Here is a 26,913-nt window from a genome sequence, read left to right as displayed (position 1 = left end):
GAGTTAGCCATTTTAAGAGGGATAAGGGGAGAGAAAGGTAAAAATTCCTAACCCCCCTCACCCAATCATAAATTTTTCTCGTATTTATAAATCATTTTTATTCTCTTATACAGTCCCCCCCCCCACCACTACCTCTAACCTAAATATGAATAAAATAATATCGCCTTAGGGACATAGAACACGCTTTGAGAAAAGTTATAGACCTGAACCGGAACGTGTTAGGAATCACCCACCAGAAGCGTTTTTTTTAAAATAAACTTTTTGTTATTTATTCATAGACTACAACACCACAAAGAAACCAATATAAACATTTATGATGATTAAATAAAAGATTTAATTAAAATGTAAAAACAAAAATATATATTATGTAAGATACTTTTCTACGAACGTTCCGAAAGCTGAAAATAAACCGGAAAGGAGCATTTTTTTTTACCGGGACAGGAAATGGAACGGGACTCATAAATGTCCTTCTTCCGGGGTCCTTGATTACAATAATACCAAAATTAGTTTTATAAAAAATAATAACTTATCCATATAATAAGTCGGCCTAAAGACCTCCAATAAAATTAATGGTAGAAATAACCAGCCTAATATAATCCTTCTCCTCTTCCTAGTAAAATCTTGATTGCGCTTTATATGTAAAGTTATATTTGTATTTAATTTATACGTTTTTTAGTACAATTATGAGCATCTCTTAATTTTTTTTTTCCATTTAGTATATAACTCAAAAATTTACGATTGAAAATTACAATTTCTTTTCCAAACAAGTAGCTTTGATTATTTCTCGTAAGATCTGTAAAGGGTTCTCGTAGGTAGATTTACTAAATTTTAAAAAAATATTCTGATTTATATGGATTAGTTCGGTTTAAATTAAGAGCATACAAGAATAGGAAGCATTTGGAATTGGGTGAAATAATTTATATATTTTTTTCTATTCAAATTTATTTTATTCATTCGTACCATTTTACATTTCCCCCTTACCTTATTAAATAAGGCATTTTTCCCGAAACTTCCGTTGTTATCGCGCCATTTCTTTTTTTTTGGTTTATTCTGGATAACTATTCCTGTATTTTCCTTTTCCAGGCTTGTCACTTCGTGATTAACTTATTCCAGATGACTTGATTGACCCCAACCTCGTACACATGTTCTCCTATTATTATAGATACTATATACCAATTCTGCAAGTTTGTTTACATTTATTTTTTAAACACTCATTTTATATCATCAAATTGTGACGCATTACACCCTTTTATCGTCGTCAAATTTTTGTTTCCATACTCTTCCCAATCTAATCTTTGATTTTATGGAAATTTTCACATTGTTGTTGTTCATTTTATTATCTTATTCTTGACTTTTGCCATAGTGTTACTTATATTTCAGCGTTTATTATCATTTTTTAGTTATTAGATATTATGGGGTTAAAGTGATCGGTTTTGGGTCAATCAGCTTAAATTGAATTGATAATTATTAAACTGTACCGAGCTGTCGGTTATAACCTTTAATAGAACATCAAACCGTACATAAGGATCTCCTAATGCATTTATCACATTATAATCGAAATTATATTGTTCACTCGAATAGACAATCCATTATGACTAACCAGTGCTTTCAATTTACATATAATACCAAATCAAATATAATCCTCTCCAATATTAAATTGCATGAATATACTAAGATTTGACGAATTTCGAGACCATTTTCTTGGCTTCCTATTCACAGTTTTATGAAGTTGCCTAAATAAATATATTCGAATGATATTACCTAATTTACGATTAGAATATACATATTTTTCCCATATTTAAGTTTTCTAAATTCAAAATTATTCTATTGATCATTTCGACAGTGTAACTTCTTAACGTCTTTCCTTGTGCGTGTGCACAGTCTAGATCTCTTTAATTTTGTGAGTTTTATCACGCGTCCTCTAATCCTCTTCTTAAGAGTGATAATGCATCTTCGCATATATTTTAGCTTCCCATTCTATATATAATTTCATGATTGTAGTTTACTAACTCAAGTGGCCATTGCACAAAACGATAACTCGTAATACTTTACTTGCATCTATTTGTACGAAATATTACCTCAAGTAGTTCGTTTTCTGTAATAATTTATCTGCAAGATATATCGTATGGTATTTATGAACGACAAATCCTTAAAGCAGCTTTGTACTCTCTAGGATCAATGGAATTTCCTACAATAATAATATCTAAGACACAAAAGCGATAGAACGTTAGTCCCCATCTGTCATTATAATTTATATTTTAAAAAAACGGCCATTCCTTTATCTTTTAACTTCCCCTCTGTTGTATTCTCCCATCTTAATCTATTATTACTGATTACTATTATTATCCTTCTTATAATTGTATTATTTATAATCTCCCCTAATCCCTCCTTATTTTCTTCCTTATCCTCTTCTATTGCCATTCTATGAATTACATCCGTTAGATTATTCTCTCTCCATCCCTATACTTAATTTCTACATCAAATCACTCTACCATTATTATCCAACTTTGTAATCTTTTTGATAGCATCATATTTGGGTTCCTTTTTTAATAATCCTATTAATAGTTTATTGCCTATCCAAATCGTAGACCTTCTCCCTATAACATATTCTCTGCACTTTCCTAGTCCAAATATTACAGATAACGATTCTTTCTCTAATACAGTATAATTTCTGTCTGCTCCTCTTAATTCACTCATATATATATATTACTGGTTTCTCATAGTTATATACCAAATTTAATAAGACTCCTCCAATTCCTTTCATTGAAGCATCCACTGCTAATATAACCTCTTTTTATATATTATCAAAACAATTTAAAATTTACCCTTTTCCTAATAATTCTTTAAGTTTATTTAAACTGCTATCTCGCGCCTTTCACCATTCAGATCTTACATCTATCTTTATCAACTGATATAATGGACTAGCTAATTCTGCAAACGAATTTATTAACATATGATAATAATTTATCATACTCAAAAAGGATTGTATTTCCTTTTTGTTGCTGGGCTGTCTCATTTTATTTATACTTTCTATACTGTAATTTATTTTATGGCCCTAATATTCAATCTCCAGCCGGGGTGGCCTAGTGGGTTATAATGTATGCTTGGAAACAGAACCCCAGGCTCTTCGTAACAGTAATAGATGTATTGTCACAGTCTATATCGTAAACAGTCCCTTGGAATATGATATTTGCAGATGATATTGTGATACTTGCCGAATTCAAGGATGAAATGAAAGAAGCTGGATAAATATCTTAGAAAAGCACGGACTAAAAGTAAACAGAGAGCATTGATATAAATGAATGGCAGATATCGGAAATTGAAAGCTTAAAATATTTGGGCTCCACTATACAAACAAACGGCACAATAGAGAAAGAGATAAAGAGTAAAATTAATAAAGTGGAAATCTTTATCTGGAATGCTAAAAGAATCCCACACAAATTGAATGATAAAAATTTACAGTTCCATAGTACAAACAACTATTCTATATAGTTAGGAAACATGGCCAACCAAAGAATCAGACGAGAGAAGTCTACAAACTATGGAGATGAGAATTCTGAGGATGATTGCTGGGGTATCAAGAAGGGATAAGGTGCGAAGTAAAAGAATACTAGGAAGATTAAAGGTAGTACCTATTAAGACTAAGATAATGGTGAACAGACTTAGGTGATATGGGCACACAATAAGAAGGCCTATGAACTATATAGGAAATAAGGTGAGGAAGGCCAAAACTCAATGGGGCTATAAGGTTTAGAGCCAATATGAAGAAGTATAAATTAGATAAAAGAGATAGCATGAAAAATAATAAGTGGAGAGAGATATTGAAGGAGCTTAACACCAGAAAAGGTGAAAGCTTAAAAGAAAATAAAAATATTCAACCTCCTTCACCCCAAATATACTCTTCTTTTTACTTGCACTCAAACCCTTCTATGTTATTATTTTTAGCATTTCTTCTAATCTCTCGTCATTCTCCTTAGTTTTTCTTGTTACCAATTAATCATCTATATAAGAATATGCTTCTACCAATCATTGAAATATTCCGGTCATAGTTTATTGAAAAACGGAGTTGGAAATACTAAAACCAAATGGTAATCTTAAAAACGCAAATAACTCTTTTGGCGTGGTTAATGTTAATAGCCTGCTTGTCTGAACACTAACCGGTAATTTTAAATATGCGTTTGAAAAATCTAGTTTGGAAAAATATTTCTCCCCTTTCAATACAGTTATTATTTCTTCAATCCTTGGTAATGGATATTTATCTTTCATTATCCAAGGATTCAGGGTTGTTCTTAAATCGGTGCATAATCTCAAATCTCCCTTCGATTTCTTTATTGTAACTAGCGGAATAGCCCACTCATGATTATCTACTTGTTTAATTATCCCTTCATTAACCCATTTATTAAATTCCTCGTCTACATTATCTCTCCATTCATATGGTACACTATTCTTTGGGAGATACTTTGGTTCATAATCTTTTTTAACCTTATTTCTACTTCAAAATGCTTTAAAAGTCTCTCTAAATCTCATTATATCTTGTTACTAGTCCGTCTATTCTTTTTTTTAAAGTTATTTACTGTTTTTCTTCGGATAACTTTAGTTTCTCTTATCCCTGTATCTACCCTTTATTTCTGTTCCTTTTTCATTTATTTCCTTTCTATTTATTTTATCTTCATACCATTCTTCCCATTTATCTCCTCTGATCCACTTTTCCACACTTGGCTCTTGACCATATAATATTTTGCCCACTTTTCCACTCCGCCATCTTTCATTTAATTTGCTCCGTTCTTTCTTTAATTGTTTTTCTGAATAATCCTCTTTTATTCTTCTTTTATCTCTCTGTGTACCTTGTAATGTTTTATCGATATCCTCCCACATTATTTGATTCTCCTTATATCTTTCTTTATTTTTTTTCTTTACCTTAAATTCTCAATGTTTAAACTATTTCCTTATGATCCTCTTTTACTTTTGTTGTTCCCGTCTTGTGCCTTTGATCCAGCCTTCGACCCATGTTCTCTTTACATTGTTCACCCCTTTAACAGTTCTCAATACATCTTTTTGTACTTCGTTACAAATAAAACATATACTGGCACCATCATGTCATCCTTCCTAGCTCTAATGTCTAGGCTGAAAGAGAATGGATAACGAGAAATTGGATTAAAAAGGGTAAACAAGAAAAAGATATTGTTTGGATGACCCATTTATACTTTAATAATTCCAGGAACCGTGAAGGTGTAATGCTTGCTAAATTATTTTTGAGTCGAAGGACCAAAGTGTCTTCGGATTTTTTTTAATATATAAAGGCATTGCTTATCACCATGAAAGAATGAACATTAAATATTTTAGTGGGACAAAATATATGGACTCGTTTCTTCGATAATAAGAATAAAAAAAAATAGGGGATATACAATATAATAGAAAATGTGGGAAAGAAATTGAATGACATATTCGAGGACGGAACCATTGGGATTTGTCACAATGATCATATTAAGAGACCAGAGTAATATTAAGTTGTAATAATTTATTAAATATAAAAACCAATATATATATATATATATATAGGGTATATATTCGGTATCTGAATTGGTCTGTGACAGCTTAATTTATCGACAAATTCATGCACAAATCAGCGTTCTATGTGACAATAGGGGGTCTTTAAAAGAGGTTGACATGAGTGTATACATTCATTTAAATTTACAACGGCTAATGGGGGCTCATTTGTAACAAAAACCCAAAATTTTCTATGATCCTATTTAAATTATATTTATTTATTTATATAATCATTGTCGCATATATTTTTATCAATTCAATAAAATAAAAAGTTTAATAAGCAAACATGGAAAATTAAATATCCATCTCTTCCTTATAGAAAATATACTAAAAAACGTCCATAAATGACAATTATAAATCGACAGATACAAAAATCCACTTTCTTGAGGAATCAAACTGGGGCAAAGAAATACAATTTATTAATATATATATAATCGAAGATGTCTATATAAATTTTAATAAATGATCAAAAAAAATATATAAATTATTATTAATTTATTTTCTTATTTCTGTTCCAGGAGGGGGGGGGGCATAGAGGCTATAGCCCCCTGAGCGAAAAATCTTTTTTCTCAATGTCTCCCTAATATTACAAAAATAAAAATTTTTGATATCCCCCTGAACGATTTCTTATATGATTCTATTAATTTTAATATTTCAAAATTAATTAGACTATATAAATTTTTATTTTCTTTAATTATTAGAATAGATTAATACATATAAATTATAATAATCAACTTCTTTGTTAAAAATGGAATATCAATATCACTCCTAATGTCTAAATATTATTTTAGAATTAACAGTTGAAGCTTAATTGATTTTTATTATTTAAATTATTTTATAACCATAATTAAATAAATATTATCATTTATTAATTGAAAATTGATAAATTTAATTTTCTAATTAGCCGAGTTCAAAATCATTAATCAACTATATTATTCATTTTTAAATTTAATTACCATGCCTTTTCCTAAAAATATTTTCAAGGTCTTAATAAGTATAAGAAATTTCTTTATAAAAAGTAAGTAGACATATAGTTGATAATCCTCTATTATATCAAAAATTGGTTATAAAATATTAAGTAAAATACCACTTTTACAGTCTTATTTGACAGTTATATAATATATTACAGTTAATATTTTAATAAATTTTACTAATAATTGCTTTTCATAATTAAGATAAGTGACAATTTGAATTCAATTCTTTAACGCCATCTATTTATTTAAAAATATGTTTAAAAGTAAAACATCTTATTATCCACAATGGATATAAACTTATTAAATATTATATTTTCTTTTCTTTTTTTTACATGTTTTTAACAAAGCTATATTTTTTTCTTATTTGATTTTTAATACGAGTATATTTTTGATATTATTAGAAACTACTATTATTTAAAGATATAATATACCAACTAGAGGTGGAGCGACAATAATACATAAAATCTTAATTGTTCATCATATCACTCTGTCTGGTTCTTATTTTATAGTTACAAAATGTCTCATTTCTGATATAATCCTTGCCCTGTAAATAACTCAAGGCTTCAATATATTTGCATAATTATTTCTTTTAAGATTTTTAGTTTTTTTGTTTTATCAATTTATATAACATAATAAATTCTGAGAAGAGTTTACATAGTGAGTGTCATTTCTATGACTGCAAATTAACCAGCATCTATTGTGTGGCTATATAATTTAAGATTATTACTCATGCTGTTGAGAACCTTTGATTGCATAATTTAGATGAGCTATAATGGTCAACTGTCTAGTCGTTTATATATCATAAAAATGGAAAATAATCTTTAAGAAATTTAATATCTCACAATAATTTTCTCGATTACTTATCTAGCTTTCATAATATAATCTAGGTTATCACCATATAGTCTTACTTATGAATTGGATTAGTCGTTTATATTATCCTCTATGATTTAGTTAGACCTAAAAACCACTCTCAAGAGGTTAACCTTTCGTATCACTTGTAATTCACAGGACAAAAAATATATTTATATTTCAATCGAAAATATTTAATATTGTAATAAATATATAAATATTTTGTATTAAAAAATATTATATTTAGAAATTTTGTATTGTTTTACTTTTTTTATTTGTAGACATAATAAATGACAAAAAACCAAATTCAGAATGATTTAAGAGTTTGGAATAAAAAAGTAAAATTTAAGTTGAGTCCCCTGAGATTGTAAAGACTAATGACGCCCCTCTATTTAGTCTTAACAGTTAGTAGGCCATAGCTAGATTGATATTGTACTTGTTGATTGTCATTAAATCTTAACGGTTGAGTCATAGCTTGATTGATCCATTGCATCATTGGTTAGTCTTGATAACTCTATCTTAGGCTTGGTATCATTAATCCAGCATCATTGTAGCTGATATGATGGCAGAATCATTGTAGTTGATTGGACAGAATATTTACAATAAGTCATGTATTTTTTATTTTTTCCTTTTAGCATTATCCCAGATACACTTCTTAATCCTAAATTCAGATCTTAAAAACAAAATTCCTGATACCAATATTCACATGAGACTTATAATTATATAAATATCACATATTAATATACCAAAATTCCATAAATAAACTATATTCCAATGCCATCCAATATCTTATATCATTATTATAGCTTTTTATATATATATATATATGAATCCACATTTACATATATAAAATCAAAAAATTATTATAATTATTTTACCTTACATATATACCCTATTATGCCTTTATATATATAAATTTCTTACAATATTCTTTGAATTATTTATAACCCATCTTTGACTCATGTTCACTCTCTAACTTTACTTAATTTTAATCTCTAACTTTATTTATTTTTAATCCTAACTATCATGTCTGGGATTTGTCAATTTTTATTTCATCACATTATTCTTTAAATTTAATTTTATCAATTCTTCATTTTATATATTTCATATCAATAAGATACATTTTTTTACAATTCTTACACACAATGGTAATCACATATAATGTATTGAAAGTACAATTAAAATTATATTCTTTTTTTTTCTCAGTGAAAGAACTTAAAAGTGCATCGTGATTTGCCATTTAAATAAATATCAATGGTTATCATAAATACGGCACGTTAATCTAATTATTTTATAAGATTATTAAATTAACAAAAAGGATTAAATTTAAATAAAAAATAATTAGAGTCGTTTTAGAAATTGGCAACCCTTGTACATGATAAAATACATCATGTCAAAAGCAGAAATTTGAATATTTTCCTCTCGGAAATGATTATTTTAATTTTAAACTTAATTTATATTTTTTTCATATCATATCCCCGTTACCTAAAAATGAGCTAATAATATTCCCTGAAACCACTATCTTTTTGATCTATTCTCTATCAGTATTCTATAAAAATTTTCACTTCCAGGGTTTGGTTTCTTCACGATTATTTGGATCCAGGATGTTTGATCATCTTGTTGAGTGACCCTCTGAGTTGTTACATGCTTTGCTAAAATTCTTTTTCCATATAACTCTATTTCATAAGCATGTTCTACTTTTCACACTAATATAGTACCAGGGTTCTAGCCCGTTTCTAATTCATTTTTATCCACTTTGTCAAATTATTAGCAAATTTTGCATTTGGCAGTAAAATTTGTGGTTTCCATATTCCTCCGCCTTTTTATGCGAAGGTATTTGGACATTGATTTAAAACTAGAAGAGTCTTCAAAAATGGTTCACTATACCAGCAATTTTTCCAAGTTAAATGTTTTGATGCAATATAATATTAATATTAGAGCTATCTGAATTTTGACATCTTGTTTTCCATTGCATTCAAAATACTTATCTTTAACACTCTTTTTAGCTCCTTCTACCATGTGTTTTGACAGGGACTTAAAATGATAGGGCTTATGCAATTTAACTTACGAACTAAATTAATAACTTTTGTTATCATACCGTTTTCGCTTATAATTTTTCTTTGAACACGAGGTTTTACAAGGGAATCACTTAATACATTAATAACCGTAATCGACAATATATTGATAATATAACTTTCCATCTATGATAGACATTTATTATGACAATCCAATAAGTGCACTCTACTTAGTGATAATGCATCTGCGCAGCTTCCTAATTTCATCTGCGGCAGATCATGGTCTATAGGAGCATTTCTACGCAATAGCGATCGTTTTGGACGTATTAGCAATATGGCATTGACTCCCAATAGACATTGCATATTATATGAAAAATGAGAGCTACCAAACCGTTTTCAGCATATCACAGGCTATCCCTATTGGCGTGTCTGATTGGCAGGACACCAAAGTAAAGTATATTTTGTTAGAATTCTTCCACAATCTAATTCCACCGTACTATGGTAATTTTTAATTTATGCAGTTTGACAAACCTTAGCAGGTATTTTTCCTATATTTTTTGTGATAACTAATGAAGCCAAAACATCTAAAGTTTATCAATATTTAAAAGACGTTTCCTTTTGTAATCGTTTATACTTATTCTGTGTTCCAAATTTAATTAAACAACTTTTTACTTTTTATAATTTGGTTTTGCCATCTCATTTTTAGAAAATGGATTTATTTTTACAGATTTTTTAAATTTAAATATAAAATTAAATATAAAATAAGATTATAATTTTAGAAAATTTAAATATAAATATATTTTTAAAAATAATTTTTAAATATAGATTTAAATATTAAATTAAATATAAAATAAGATTATAATTTTAGAAAATTTAAATATAAATTTATTTTTTAAAATAAATCATTATGTGTATTTATTTAAAATTAAAAGTAGCGAGCTACTACTGCTATCGCTATTTTTTTTGCTAAAGTAGCTTACTAAAACTACCGCTACTAAATAAAAAGTAACGCTTAACTTTGACACACTGATAATATGTATAAAGTTAAGAGTTTATTCATGGTAAAGTTTATTTTATGCAAATTTTAATTAAAACATCAAATTTTACCAATTTTAACATCACTTTGTCCTGATAAGATTTTATTTTTTACATTTGATAAATATGATGGGGGAAATAAGTAGAAATTTACCATTATTTTGATGTGTGCCTACATACCACATCTTCAACGAGTTAATGAGTTCTTTCTTACCCCTAACTAGAACGTTTGAGCGAATGGCAAAAAACTTTAAGACGCTTCAATTATGACTTAGCTTCGAAACCCCATAATTTTCAATAATCTTAACGGACGAAAGAAGTTCAAAAATACATCTTTGCCTGTAAGTGAAAAGAATTTAGACCCCTTTTTCTTCGAATAATTTTTTTAAAAAAAAGAAAAAAGTCGAACTTATTTTAAGAAACATTCGCTTAAATAATTATCTGATTTGAAAACCTGGCCTGGCAACTCTCTATAGAATCTTCTAGAATCTGTTATTTACTGGAATTCGAAACGCATCAAAACTTTTGATTGATTCGGAACACTAACCTTAATTGTAACATTTACAATAATTTCAAACGGAACTTCTAAAGAAAATCCAATCTTCCAATCAAGAAAGTCATGTGGGCTATAGTATTTAACGTTTATGATAACATTTAGCAATGCACCCTAAGCATGGCTTCATACAACTTATATTTACGCTTAATTTTTTTTTAATATAAACCTTAAACAATCATTAGAATATTTTTTGGGTGTTGAAAGGCCAGATTATTTATAATCTGAAACGGATTTCTTAATGGAGAACCTCTATTTTTAATGTCAAACAAGACTGCCTCCCTTTCCCTCGGCCAAGCTTGATATTTAACTCTAACTTGATACTCAGAGTTTGAGCCGCATCTACTATTTGACACAAATATACGTTTTAATTCATAAATGATTAATTAACACAAATGACAAATCACTTCCTATTAAAACACTTATTTTTTTAACATCTTTAACTTCGTATACCTTAAAAAAATATTATCCAAAGACTAAAACCTTACATATCTTATAATTATTACTTCATTTAAAGAAAAATCAAATAATGGTATGTATAACTTTAATAATTTTAATTTTTTTTTCATAAATGATTACAAATTACAAATTTAATAAACAATTTCAAGCTAAAATTCTTTAATTTTGACAAATTAATAAATTATTACAATTTCAAGATAAAATTTTTAATTTTGATCAATTGATAAATATTTAGGAGAATATTTCATAATTAATTTTTTTTTTAATATGGCAACCGTAGTTTTAGGTAAAAAAACTATATTTGATATTTGTTGATGAACTCTGAGTGGCAAGCTAAAATATACAAAAGTTAATAACGTATAAAATGAAACTAATACAATAAATGCAATAAAAATGGAAAGAAAGAAAAGAAAGAAAGAAAGAAAGAAAGAAAGAAAGAAAGAAAGAAAGAAAGAAAGAAAGAAAGAAAGAAAGAAAGAAAGAAAGAAAGAAAGAAAGAAAGAAAGAAAGAGAGAGAAGAATTAGATTAAACTCTTACAACAATGGTAGTAGGGGCTTGTTTTAGAACATCAACATTCAATGTTAAATTTTGGTATCCACCCATTTTACTACCCTGAACCAAAGTTATATTGACATTTGCGTTCGAGGCTTTTGATTTATCTTCTTTACCACTATTGTATACATATTTCACGTCATTACCATTGGTAGCAGCTGAACGATGATCATAATACAGAAGTTACGTTATCATAAATAAAAAAATTTAGTAAACAAATTCATGGGTCAAAAATTACGTTAATAAAGACTATAAATGAAGGATGTAAGTTATAACGAATTACAAAATGATTAAGATTTAGGGTTAGCCTCATTCGGTTCTTAATCGTAGTTCAAAGTAAAACTAGTGTCAGAAAATAACAAATTTTTATTCATTACACGTTTTCCTTGGGGACATTCGTCAATATTAGTATAAAAGTGTAAGCAAATAAATTTGTTATTCCATTAAAAAAATTATAAAATAAACTAAGTCATACTTTAACTTTGAATCAAAACTCACACACACTAAATAAATGAATGAAAAAAAAAAGATTTTTTTACAAGGTATAACGTATACTGAAAAGAATTTTTGATTTTTTTTATTTTACTCACTTATATTTGTCCCACTGACATAGAGCGACATATCGATCTTAAATTTGCAAACCGCGGCACCCATATCTACGATATATGTTATTGGGAATTGGGTTTCTTTAAAATAAATTTATTTAGGGAAAGTTAAAGAAGATAAAATATAAAAAAAAAAATTTATATTATTATTATTATTATATTAAACGGCTTTCAAAACGGCAAACTCATATTATTACAGCCAGAAAAGTATTGCCTAACACTCAAGATTTCGATGCTGTATATCTAGATCTTTGTTCCTTCTATGAGCCAAATCTTCAGGCATGTGTAATATTAATCTTGGATAAAATATTGAGTTTGCGGTTTTTTTAAAAATCGGCCCAAAACTATCCGGGTAATAACACTATTTGTATTAATAACGAAGAGACAATTTTTTCATTTAATTTTTTCATTTTTTTTTTTACTATAATAGGACATAGGTGGAGGAAGTTTACCATCGGTGAAATTCGTTCCATTTATCGTAATCACGCATTGAGCTTAAAAGGATTTTTTTTAAAAAGGAAAATCATAAATTTTTTTTTTTTATTTTATTTCCCCAATTAGCACTCATCTATTTTTTTCTGCCCAATAAGCAACTTGGAATGAGTTACTAGAAAAATTAGATTGAAGCTAACCAAGTACTACCAAAAAAAAATTATTTAGTACGTAGTCTTTAAGAAAAAGAGACTTTGCTTACCTTTGGCGTCATCTATTCCAAAATATGCCAACGCGAAGATCCCAACAAGAATCATGGAGATTAATTTATTATTCATTTTTTATTTTTGTTATATAAAAATAATTTTTTTAAAATTAAATTAATTAATTTTATTTATTTTTTCTAGAGGATAAATTATATTTATTTTTTTTTGGAAAATTTAAAAATTTGAAAAAGTGATTTTTAGAATTTATAATACCCCGTTAAATAAAAAAAACCAAGATGTAAAATATGTCCTTGAGAAAAATATATTTAAGAATTATTTATATAATTTTTTTATATTTTTAAAAAATATTAAAAATATTAAAAATAGTAAATATCTTTAGAATATATTTCTCTTCAAATGTAAATCTATATTTTTAGAAATTTTTTTAGGTGTTAATAAAAATAAAAATAAAAATACATTAGACAAATTTAAGACAAAAATATATTTTTAAAAGGTACTTTTTTTCATAAAAATAAAACTTAAATTTATAATAATTTGTTTATTATTTCAGATGGCAATTTTATTAAAATTTAAAATCAGTATTTTATCATGGGCTATATGTTGTGGCCTTGCAAAAATAATTTTTTTTTAATAGCCTTGATCTTTTTATAATAAAAAAACAAATATTTCGCAAAAATTAGATAATTCAAGCCTTACTCTTTCCAAAAAATTCAAAATGTTTTTTTTTATAATGGTATTTTAGTTGTTGTTGTATAGTAAAACATATGCGTAGACGGAGGCGGAGGCGGGGGAGATAAGCGGGAAATTCCCAACCATTCCCCTAACCAACCCCCTCCCCCCTCCAATCAAAAATTTTGCCGATCTTATAAATCATTTTTAGTTAATAAAAAAAAAATTCTTCTATATCTCACCCTGATATGTATAAAATACATGATCACTTATAAACGAGAATTCGAATATAAAAATTACGAAGAAGTTAACAAAGTTTAAAATCAGTTTTAATTTTTGCACGTTAGGGGCTTAAAATGATTGGTTATAGGTCATTCAGTTTAAAATTGAATTGTTAATATTGTGAACTATATTCGGATATCGGTTATACATTTTTTTTTATTACTTCAAACAGAACGAAAAGGTCTCTTAAATGCATTTAACATTATATTCGATATTATATTGCTCACTCGAATAGACAATCTAATATGAACTAACCAGTGCTTTCAATTTATATATGTCGTAATTTTTAAAGGGATCAAAACTATCCGGGATCATCATATGTCTTAAAGGGATCCCTTTAAGAATTCAATTTTTTAAAGGATAAATAGCTATATTAATCACGTTTGAACCATGATATAGAAGAATCTTAATTAAAAACGCGTTTTACGCGCGTTTGGTTTTATTTCTTTTTCATTTTATTGTTATTTATAAATTTTCAATGTTTTTGGCCTTATGAAATAAGATTTCTAATATAGGGTATCAATCGATAGCTAATCAAAAGGTCTATTCAACTGGAGGTCAATCTCTACCCCTTTAATGGGCGAGTCTAGGTCTGGGGAGTCAAGAATATTTTTTATTAAAATAAAATATCGATATGGGTATCATATAATAGCTAATTTTTATATCTTTTGACTGAAGGTCTCCATTCTTGGTTTTGATGGGTATGACTTGGTCTGGGAGGTGGATAGAGGGAGGGGGAATTGTAAAAATCAATTTTTTTGATATGGGTATAAAAGGTAATTAAAATATTTTTTTATTGTAATAATAATAATCACTCAGAGATGGCTGGTCTAGGTCTTGGGGGGTCAGGAATATTTTTATCAACACGAAATATCGATATGGGGTATCAAATAAAAGCTAACTTAAATATCTTTAGATTGGAAGTATTCATTTTTTGTCTTGATGGGTATGACTTGGTCTGGAGAGTGGATGAAGGGGTGGGGGACAAAAAAATAATTTTTTTTAATATGGGCATCATATAAAAGGTAATTAAAATATTTTTTTATTGTAACAATTATAATCACTCATAGAGGTCTGGTCCGAATCATTTTACAATATTGAATATATTCTTTTGGAGAGAACGAAATATAAAATTGGCAAACACAATATTATGGTAAGATAAAAATACTACAAACTCAATAAGCAAATAGCATAGAAAATATTTTAGCAAGACTACCATCGTTTATTGCATATTTAATAAATAGAGATAAGCAAAATAATGTTAACAAAAATAAAATGAAAAAAATAAAATTTTCCCATTGGGGATTCACGTAACTGATCCCAATAAATAAAAATGATAGATCAAATCTATTCCCCAAAAATATTGATGCCGAAATTATCCAAATGGAGAGCGAAAAATTATGGGTATAACTAATTTGGTGAAAAATTGATTCCCAATTTTTAAAAACGAACGTTCATATTCAATAAAATTTACGACCATTCCTAATAAGACCATCATAATAAAAGCACCAAGAGGTGCATCTTCTTATGGTAATTGTAAGTAAATTTGCAATTGCCAAAAAAAGTTGCAACAATAAGAGATGTCAAAGTTTTAAAAATGGCATTAATTGTTCCACAAAATGTCCCTTAAATATTATTTGTGTAACTAATAAATAATTAATTGTTCAAAATTAAATTTTGAATTCCAATTATCAAAATCAATAAAATATGTGTTGATTTGAAGAAAAATATAATAATAGAGAAGATGATTTGCTTACAAAGAAGTGTAATAATTTATAACTGCAATAAGAAAAATTTATAATGTCATTTTAAAATTTGTGAATCGATGGCTTTAAATATAGCCAAAATTTTGAGATTTAAAAATATTACAAATTGGATTAAGTTGCTAGCAAATAATTTTATCATTAGGCTACAATTAGTTTTTAAAAAGCAATGACTATATTTAACCCCTGCTTTTATCGATATTTAGTATTGATAAAAATATTCCTCACCCCTCCACTACCTTAGGACCTAAACCAGCCCGGTATGAAGGATTATTATTATTACTATTTTAATTACCTTTTATTTGATACCCATATCAAAAATTATTTTTTTTACACCCCCCCCCCTCCATACACCTCCCCCCCCCCCCCTTACAGACCAAGTCTTACCATCAAGACAAAAAAAGAATATTTTCAATCTAAAGATATTTAAATTAGCTTACTTGATACCCATATCGATATTTTGTATTGATAAAAATATTCCTGACCCCCCAAGACCGACCCGCCCTCTATAAGTGATTATTGTTATTTCTATAAATAAATATTTTAATTACCTTTTATTTGATTCCCATATCAAAAAAAAATTACTTTTTACAACCCTTCTTCCCTAATCCACCCCTCAGACTAAGTCATACTCATCAAGACCAAGAATGAAGACTTTCAGTCAAAAGATATTAAAATTAGCTATTATTTGATACCCATATCGATATTTAATTTTGATAAAAATATTCCTGACCCCCCAGGCCTAGACCCGCCCATTAAAGGGTAGAGATTGACATCCAGTTGAATAGATCTTTTGATTAGCTATCGATTGATACCCTATATTAGATAAATCATATTTCACAAGGCCAAAAAACATTGAAAATTAATAAATAACAATAAAATTAAAAAGAAATAAAGCCAAACGCGCGGAAAACGCTTTTTAAAATAAGATTCCTCTTTATCACGATTAAAACGTGATAATACCGTATTATCATTCCTTAACTTAAACTCTAATTTTTTAGTTATCCCTTTAAAACCCGTGATGATCTCGGATTGTTCTGATCCCTTAAAAAATTACGACACTTATACTGACAAATCAATAATCCTCTTCAATATTATATTACCTTAGAATTATGGGAATTCACGAATTCTGAGACCATTTCCCTGACATCCTATCCAAGGTTTTATGAAGTTGCATAAATCATTTCAAACTCGAAATATTATATTATATATTTTTTTGATATTTAAGTTTTTCTAATTCATAATCCCTTTATTCTGTTGATTGTTTTTGACAGTATAGCTTAACTTAACATATTTTTTTCCTGTGCGTGAGCACAGTCTGGATCTCTCTGATTTTGTAAGTGTTATGACGCGTCCTCTACTCCTCTACTTAAAAGTGATAATGCATCTTGTATATACTGTAACTTCCAATACGATATAATAATTTCATAATTTTAGTTCAACTGATTCAAGTGCCTATTGCACCAACCGATAACTCTTAATTTTTCACAGGCCTCTATTTGTCAAATTATTATAGCAAGTATGTCGTTCTCTGTATAAATAAATAAATAATTTTTCTGCAAGATAAATCACATGCTATTTATGAACGGCAAATCTTTCAAAAAACACCATTGCGGTCTGTAGGAGCAAAGAAATTTTCGGCAATGATAACGTGCTAAGACCCAAAAGCGAAACGTTAGCCCCCATCTGACATTATAAATTTTATAAAAAACGTGACCCACTAGCCTGGTTTCTGACGCATCATAGTATATGCTTACAGGCGTGTCTGTATTGTAGGGTGTAATGTATTTTTAGTAGTAATAAAATATCTAAATCTTTTTGTTCTTTTATTTAGTATCCAAAATCAAAATCATCATTTATTTATCAAATTTATATCAAATTATATATTAATAAAAAAATAAACATATACATAAAATAACAAAAACAACAATTTAATACGCATTATTTATCCCCAGTCTATTTGGTTTCGATCGTATCCTTTTATCAATCTTGACTTGTTTCTTCCTTCCTCTCCTTGAAATTCATTTCATAGTTATTTTTTATTGCATCCTCTTTGTTTACTATATCTTTGTTTATTATTTCTTTGTTTACTATCTCTTTGTTTACTACTTTGTCTATCTCTTTGTTTACTATCTCTTCGATTTTCTCTTCTACTTCAGTTCTCTCTTCTAATTCGTATTCTTCAATTAATATTTCGGTTCTTTTCCATAATTGGTCCATTACAAGTCTCAATGAGAATTCAAAGAATTAACCTTTCTTGTGAAGTACTAACCGTAATTCACGGCAAAATATACTTCATAACGTTGAGATCCGAGTATGCCTTTAATAATGGCTTCTTCCCATTTTTTTTATTATTGTAAAGTCTTTATTATTGTAAAGGCGCGACCAAACTTTTTCATTTATCTGGAATTTTTGATTGTAGTATTCTAACTTTGCTTTTTGTTCCCCCGTTCGAATATTTGATCTAACAATCCTCTAGGTTTAAATTTTAGTAGTATTTCAGCGGGACTTTGTTCAATTTCTGTCCCTGGTGTATTCCTGTGATTGTAGAGAAAAATAGCTAGACTGGTTTCTAAATCCCTCTCATTCCTTTTATTCATACCCTGTTTAAAAGTTCGAACTAAATGTTCAGTCATGCCGTTTGTCCGTTTTTCACACAAAAATCATTGAAATCTTTGCTAATTGGGATATGTTATTAGAAACAATTTTTAGAAATCGAACCTCGCAATAATATTTTTAGATGAATGCTAGTCATGGGAATTATTTCTGGCCAGCAACTAGAATCTATCACTACCAACCAATAATGAATTTGAAATGGTCCAGCATATTCAATATGTACTCGGTGCCATGCTTTTGGTGTTTTTGGCCAATTTTGAACCTGTCTTTTGAGGCAAATCGTGTTGTTCCTGGGATTCTCTACATTTTTCGACACATGTTTCTATATCTTTGTTTATATTAGGCCACCACGCATATTGTTGTGCTCACATCCATTCCGATATGTCCTTGATGTATTATGTCTAACCAACATGTTGTTTCGGTATTGTTGTGATATTATCATTTTGGTTCTCCATAATAAACAACCTAACAACCTCTCTCTGTTGTTATTTCCTCTCTCCTTTGGTTATACTCCTTTAAACATGCATCATAGTTTATTGGCCATCTCTATTGTATATCTGTAAGAAAGTATATCATCTCGCATTGTTTCTCGTTCAATTTCGCATACATTTAAAGGTGTTTTTACCACATGATTTGTTTTAACGTTTCTTCTTTTGATATTAGAGTTCCCTTTATGGGTAATCTAGCTAGCATGTCAGCATTTGTCTACTACCTTTGGCTTCTTTTTCATATTGGTAACCTGCTAATAATAAAGTTCATCTTTGTATTCTGGCAGTAGATGCTGTTGGTATATAACTTTTCTTGGATGAAATAAACTCATTAATGGCTTTTGGTCTGTTTGTAATGTGAACTCTTTTCTAAATATTTTCTTTGAATTTTGAAACCCCAAATATGATGGCTAGAGCTTTTTTTTCTAATTGGCTATAATTTTTTTCAGCTGCTTTAGCGTTCTTGAAGAATGTAATTGGTCTCTCCTTACACCCTTCTATATGTGATGTTACTGCCCCAATTCCTATGGCTGATGCATCTGTTGCTAATATAATGGGTAATTTTAGATCATAATGTATGTTGTAATATTAGAGTACTACTTATTTCTGGCTTTATTTTTTTATACGCGTCTTTGCATTTATTAGTCCATCTCCAAACAACTGCTTTTTCTAATAATTTGGCTGCAAAATTTGAAATAAATTTTGAATGGTATGTTGCTAACCCTAGAAATGACTGTAATTGTTTCAAATTTGTTGGTTCTGGTGCTTTTTTTACTGACTCAGTATTTTTTTCGGTAGTTGTAATCCAGTTTTTTAATAGTTGTAATCCAGTTTTTTGAAATATTGTGTCCTAAGTATTCGACATAATGTTTGAAAAATTTACATTTTTCTATTTTTAGCTTGATTCCATTTTCATCTAGACATTTTAGTATCTTTTTAAATTTGTTTCGTGTTTCTCTCTATTTTTCCCGGTTATTATAATATCATCTAAATAACAAGCTACTCCTTCAAAACCTTTTAATAAATTCTCGATGGCTCTTTGAAATATTGCTGGAGAAGACGATGTACCAAAAGGTAGTCTTCATCTAATATATATAATCTCCATAATCACATGATGATCGTTTTCGTATCTCCGTAATGTATTTAAAATTCAAGGAGACTATATAGTGTAATGTTAATTTTTATTTTTTTAATTTTTTTTTGCCATCGGGATTCGAACTTGCGACTTCACGATTGGAAGGCAGAGGTTCTTTCAATGCAGCCCTCCTCAACTTTTTATTTTACGTATATAATATTAATTATATAGATGTTGAAGGGTAATTATTTAGTTTGTGTGTATGGTATTAAATATACTTTATTAATAAATTTTATATAAATACTAAAATTTAAGAGTAAAAGAGGTAAAATTGGTGCAATGTATACTGTGAGCATGTATTAGAAATATTAAAATTTAAAAATGTGATGGAAATCATATTGAATAAAATTTAAAATAGAGGTGCTTTAAGATTTTGAATTTTAATTATGGGTTATAGATTGGTCTGAAATTTTATTTACAGACATAGCCAGGCCTGATCAAAAAACCATGGGTTGAAGGGTAATTATTTAGTTTGTGTGTATGGCATTAAATATACTTTATTAATAAATTTTATATAAATATTAAAATTTAAGAGTAAAAGAGGTAAAATTGTTGCAATATATACTGTGAGCATGTATTAGATATATCAAAATTTAAAAATGTGATGGAAATCATATTGGATAAAATTTAAAATAGAGGTGCTTTAAGATTTTTGAATTTTAAATATGGGTTTAGATTGGTCTTTTTTGCAGATAGCCAGTCCTGATCAAAAAACCATGTCCCATGCAACTTTCATAAATTAATTAATAGTTGACATTTTTAATATAATGAATGAAGTTTACCTCCTATTATTTGTTAACTTAGACATATCTTTTAATTTTTTCTTTTGTAATTTAATAACAATTTCTTAAATTTAATTTTATAAATTGTAAATAAGTAATAAATCATTTGGTTTGTTTAAAATTTAAATAAGGATGAACATATTTTCAGAATGGTACTTTAATATGTATTCATGAATTTCATATAAATATCAGGAGCTCACCAGTAGAATCATAGGTAAATCAGATATTTAATTCATTTGTTGTTAATTTTATAATTAGACAGATTTAATTCTTATAAACCCCTTACATCAGACCATATTTTCTGGATCAAAATAAATTATTTGGGTTTTCCTGGGCTTGGGAAATATTTTTCACCATTAATATGGACTTGGACCTAGCTTGAGAAACATTTTTCATAATTTTTATAGTCTAAGATTCCTGTAAATTTTTTTATTTTAAATATGGGCTAGAAATTGGCCTGAAAATTTTTATGAAGACATCGCATGGCCTGATCAACCAAGGCCCATGCAACTTTCATATTCTGATTGTATTTTTAAATGCATTGTGACTTTTTATATATTTTATTTCAGTCCTCAACTATCAAAATTATTATGGTCTTTGCGGGTTTGAGAAAACCAAGTGCGAGGACCTGGCTTGGGAATTTTTTTAATATTAGGCATAGGTGTAATATTTAACATAGAATATTTATATGGCCCTCAGGTAAAATCTAATTTAAATATATTTTTATTCAAAAAAATAGTATTCACTCTTCTTAGTCTTAATGGGTTGGCCTTGGTTGGGGTGAGCTGGGTTAAAATAGACTAAAATATAGATATAATTTTTAGAGATTTACCTATCTCCAGGCTTGGAAAAAAAATTTAAATTACTATCGGTTGGCTAGGTTTGAGAATTTTTTTTTATAAAATTATTATGGGTTGGGCTGGGCTTGGAAAATATTTTTATAAATTATATTGGGCTGGGCTTGGGGAAAAATTTTCAAAATTATTATGAGCTTGGACGCTTGAGAATTTTTTTATTATTAATTATAGGTCAGACATTGGCCCAAAACAAATTTTTTTGCAGGCCTGGGCTTGACCTGATCAAAAAACCAATCTGAATTTTGATTGTATTTTTAAATTCATTATGATTATTTAAATTTTTATTTCAGTTCTTAACTACCAAAATTATTATGATCTTTCAATGGGCTTGGAAGAATTTTTCATAATTAATATGGCTTTGGACTTTGCCTGGGAATTTTTTTTAATATTAAATATTAGGTATAAGTAATCAGTAAGCCTTAAATTTATTTTTACTCAAACCATAGCACTTAGTTTTAATGGATTAAACCTGGCCTGAAGGGATGAGGGGATAAGAAGAATAAAAATTGGATATTATTTTCAAATTACAGGTAACATGCATAAAAGTAAGAAGAAAATTTTCATTCCCCGTCATTTTTGACGGGCTTATACTAGTATTTAAATAATCCTCTAATCAATATTTATATTTTGATTTATAGTTCTTTTAAAATCCCCGCAAATTCTTAATGTTTTATCTTTCTTTTCAACAATTACTATGGGTGATGCATAAAGTGATTGATTAATTTTCTCTATTACTCCTATTTTTTGCAATCTATCTAAATCTTCTTCAACTTTATCTTTTAATGCGTATGGTACGGGACGTGATTTACAGAAAATTGGTTTCTCGTTTTTCATATATATTTGTGCCTTAAATTCTTTCAAGCAACCCAATTCTTTGGTAAATAATTGAGGAAATTCATTTCTATATTAATATTATTTATTTGTATGGTCCTTTCAGGTAATTCAGTCATTTTGGGAAATTTAGTTATCCAACTTCTTCTAATTAGATTTTTGGTACATCCTTTTGTAATTATGAGAAGTAGTTCTAATGTTCGCCCTTTATATTGTACTTTTACTACAGTCTGACCTAACAATAGTATATTGATTCTTGTATTGCTTTAAAGTTTTAGCAACGCAATTTGTTAATTGATTAAGTTTATTTTTCCAATCTAAATCGTTAATTATACTGACCCCAGCTCCAGTATCCAATCCCAATCTTATATCGTTCTTGTTTATTTTGACATCCACCCGGGTACGGGCCGGGCCTATTGCAGATATCTAATTTCTTATACCTTTTTATTCCAGGACTATCAGGTGTACATAAATTTACAAGTATTTTGTAAATATCATACCCTATTGTTGTTAATAACAAAGATTTTTCTTGTGATGAGGTTAAACTAGGTTGTGTGTTTTTAAATTCTTGAAATACGTTGTACCAATCTTTGTAACACAGGTTTAAATCCGTTAGACTTTTCATAGACTGCGCCATTTTTGTAATGTAATTTTAGAAGTAGTAAAATATCGAAATCTTTTTATTCTTTTATTTAGTATCCAAAAATCAAAATCATCATTTATTATTCAAATTAATATCAAATTATATAATAATAAAAAAAAATAAACATTTTACAAAAAATAACAAAAACAACAATTTAATACACATCATAGGACACCAAAGTATTTCTGCTAGTTAGCTTTTTGTATTCTTAATATAGTTGAGTGATGGGTAAATGAAGGCTAATTCGGCTCAACTTTCAGGCGCCTGACGGAAAAAATCGTTAACATTAAGGAGTTTTAATTTTTATTAGTTTCTTTCAAATTTGAGCTGCTACATCTTTAACCCCCCGAGGCCCAAAGTGATAGTTTTTGGTTATTAGCAGATTTTTTAGCCGGCTGATAGTTGGCTCAGAGGGCTAAAAATATAGAAATTATTATCCTATTATAATTCTTAAACACCTTTTCTTCTTCCACAGTCCACAGTCCACTGTACCCTGGTACTTCTAAGTTTGTAGACTGTAGTGATAAACATTTATTCTTGCCATTCACATGTATCACCTCTACGCTATATTTTCTCTCCGTAAATAATTAATTCTTGATGCGAGGCATCATTGAGGTTTTCTTCGTTATAAATAATTATATTTTTTATTTAAAACGTGTGTAGGCATAGGCCCATGTTCCCATAAAAAGACTGTGATTCTAAAATGGCAGTCAAAAAGCTATATAATTAACACCTATTTGAAAGATGTACCCTAACTTGTATGACGATAAAAAATATTCCCTGATCGCTTCTACTTAGAACTGCTCACTTATACTAAGGACTATCCAAATTTATATATATTTTTTAAACCCTCCTCTAACCCTTTCCAAACTAAATCCTGGCAATTAAGACCAAGTGTTACTAATATTAATGCAGTCGAATCAAAAAAAAAAATTTTTTTTTGGGGGGGGGGGGCTTTAAATAATAAAATTTAACAACAAAATCGTAAATAACGCATTTAAAATCTGCGCTTTTTCTACAAAGTAAAAATTGTAGAATTTTTCACAATGCTTTTCTCTCTTATATTTAAAATAAATAAATTTATTATTGGGATTAGTGTTGTTATAATGCTCTATTTTTTAAAAACAATTAACTCAATATTTTAGTCATAAAAATGTTATTAAAGATTTCGTTAATAAATGTCCAAACCTTTCTACCTGATGTGATAAATTATATTATAAATGTTTATATTTTTTTGCTGTTCTGAGGCGATATTTTGTTATATATATATATTTAAATGTATATATATATAAATATACAATTTTCTTTTTATAACCAGATACGCCTCTTTGAGATTTATCACCTAAATAAAATGTGTTTAACTCTGTTAAATTATATATTGAATTTTCCAGGTTCTTGTTTTCTGAATGAATTGCCTACTTAGTAACACCTCCACCTCTTTCCTCCTCCTAAAATATGCAAAGATTCTAATTGAAAAAAAAACAATTTTTCAAATTATATCTAGATAAAATGAAAATAATTTGTAACTCTTAAATACAGATAATATTTTAATAAAGTTTGAATTTATACACTCCTCATGGCTAATTTTATTAGATTGCGGTTAGTAAAAACTAGTGGATTATTATCAACTAATGCTTATTTATTTTTACACGCCTTAATTATGATGTCTGAAAAAGTTTCAAATAAGATTTTGTTGTGAGGTTATAAATAGTGTGTCATATATTTTTTTATATTAAAATTATGTAACTATTATAAATGGAGCAGGAGCATCGTGGCATATTGGAGCAATTTTTTGCTTAGCAGGGTGGGGAGGGCAGGGATAAATTTTTGATGTTGGCTGGCTAATGAATTTTCTGTCATTTAGACGTGTTAATAAATTCTTCTATTCGTCTAGGAAAATAATAAATAAATCTTAAACACTTTAATAATATTTTAGTCTCTGAGTTTATCCAAATCGCATTCTATATACGGAAGAAAAAAATATACATGTAAAGCTGCCAATTTGCATTATTATTATTATTTTTTACATTTTAAGTTGAGCCATAACCTTCTTCAAGAATATGATACGATAATGTCAATAATATCAATTTATATAATTTATATATTTTGTCCTTAATGAAATTTAATGATGTTATATAAGTTTTAGCTGAGAAATTAAAAAAATATATTTATAAGTTTATGGTTACTTATTAGTTTATTTTGAATAAGGAACATTTAGTAACCGCGGAATACAGTGAGAGCATTCAAGCGATGCGTATAGCTAAAGAATAACATACTGTAAAATTTAAGAATATGCATTTTATAAATCAGCGTCTTATAGCGACTTGGCGGTATTTTGTGGTTACTACAATTGAAGTTTAAAGGCCAAAAATAGAACGTTTCAAAATCAATTCTAAAAATTTAGATATTTTGAACGTTATCACATTAAAAAATTTAATGTCTTCTTATAAGTTGTATACCAATTTCTAAATATTTTTTATATTTTAAAATAATAGATGAATATACATAATATATGCTCTTCAATATTTACTCACAAATGCTCAATCTCTCTGGTATGTTCTAAGTCAGACTACTCCTTTAGAATAATATCTTGTAAAACTTAGATTTAAAAAAAAAAATTAATCAGCTGAGTTTGGAATAGATTAATGCTTTAAATATGATTATAACTTGGCATAATGAATATGGTTATTATAGTATATTGTAAACGGAGAGAGGCTGATTTGGATATTCATAGATAAAAAATTTTTTTGACAATATGATCAAAGATAAAAAATGTATTTATTTTTAATTCCACATTTAAATATCTTTATTATCCACTTCTCTTCCTCCCATATATATATTAAAATGATCATCTCTTGAAATTAAAATGATGACAAAGCCACTGAGTTATATGCATCCCTGGTGTTATGATCTTCAATTTATTCTTCATCTAGCAAAAAACCCATATTTTCACATTTTCTCATTTTCAATTTTAATATTTTTTTTATACTTTTTATGCTTTTATTTGCTATTCTAAAAATTAAAAAAAAAATTTTTTTTTTAGTATCTAAAAACATTCATACATTGGGTATATTATTATCGTAAAATCAAACAATATAATATTTGTACTTTTAACTTGACCCCATAAAATTTATACACAATCTTTTAAATAAATTTATTGTTTTCTCTTAACAATTCTTTCTTTCGAAATATAATAAATTCTGAAATTTAACTTAAACACCCCCCCCCCCCACCTAATGTATAAAACAATAAATTTATTAATCTAATTCTATTGTTTTATATTGTTTTACACATCATACATCACATCTCATTATATCACAAACTTTAATAATTTGAATTAGAAATATAACTTACTTATCAAATTTAATATAACTATTTAATCTGCTTTAATTTTTATATTTATAATTTTTGATTATTTTTTATTTAAGCGAAATCCGTTTGAAAAAATATGAAGTATTTATTATGAAAGTTAAATTATTTAGCCATAGACACGAATCAGTCTATTAATAGTGATGTGGCATATGTTTCTTGGGTGGCCAGTTAAATGATTTGTTATACACGAACCGAGACTTCGGTTTTTGGTGGAAAAAAATGAAAA

The 26,913-nt window shown here is 27.8% G+C and overlaps 1 protein-coding gene across 1 annotated transcript; it reads right to left on the bottom strand.

The window, feature by feature from the left end:
* Positions 1-11,825: 11,825 nt before the first annotated feature.
* Positions 11,826-13,339, bottom strand: LOC135925969 (uncharacterized). The gene is made up of 4 exons (XM_065461581.1): positions 13,285-13,339; positions 13,013-13,084; positions 12,576-12,671; positions 11,826-12,143 (listed from the first exon to the last, which is right to left on the bottom strand). The coding sequence occupies exons 1-4, from the start codon at positions 13,337-13,339 to the stop codon at positions 11,959-11,961; spliced, it is 408 nt and encodes a 135-aa protein (XP_065317653.1). The 3' UTR covers positions 11,826-11,958.
* Positions 13,340-26,913: the final 13,574 nt, after the last annotated feature.

The sequence above is a fragment of the Gordionus sp. m RMFG-2023 genome, chromosome 3 (genome assembly GCF_954871325.1).
Source record: "Gordionus sp. m RMFG-2023 chromosome 3, tfGorSpeb1-WG-v2, whole genome shotgun sequence".
Lineage (NCBI taxonomy): Eukaryota > Metazoa > Nematomorpha > Gordioida > Chordodea > Parachordodidae > Gordionus > Gordionus sp. m RMFG-2023.
The sequence above is the reverse complement of the archived record's forward strand: the minus strand, read 5'-3'. Positions and strand labels throughout refer to the sequence as shown.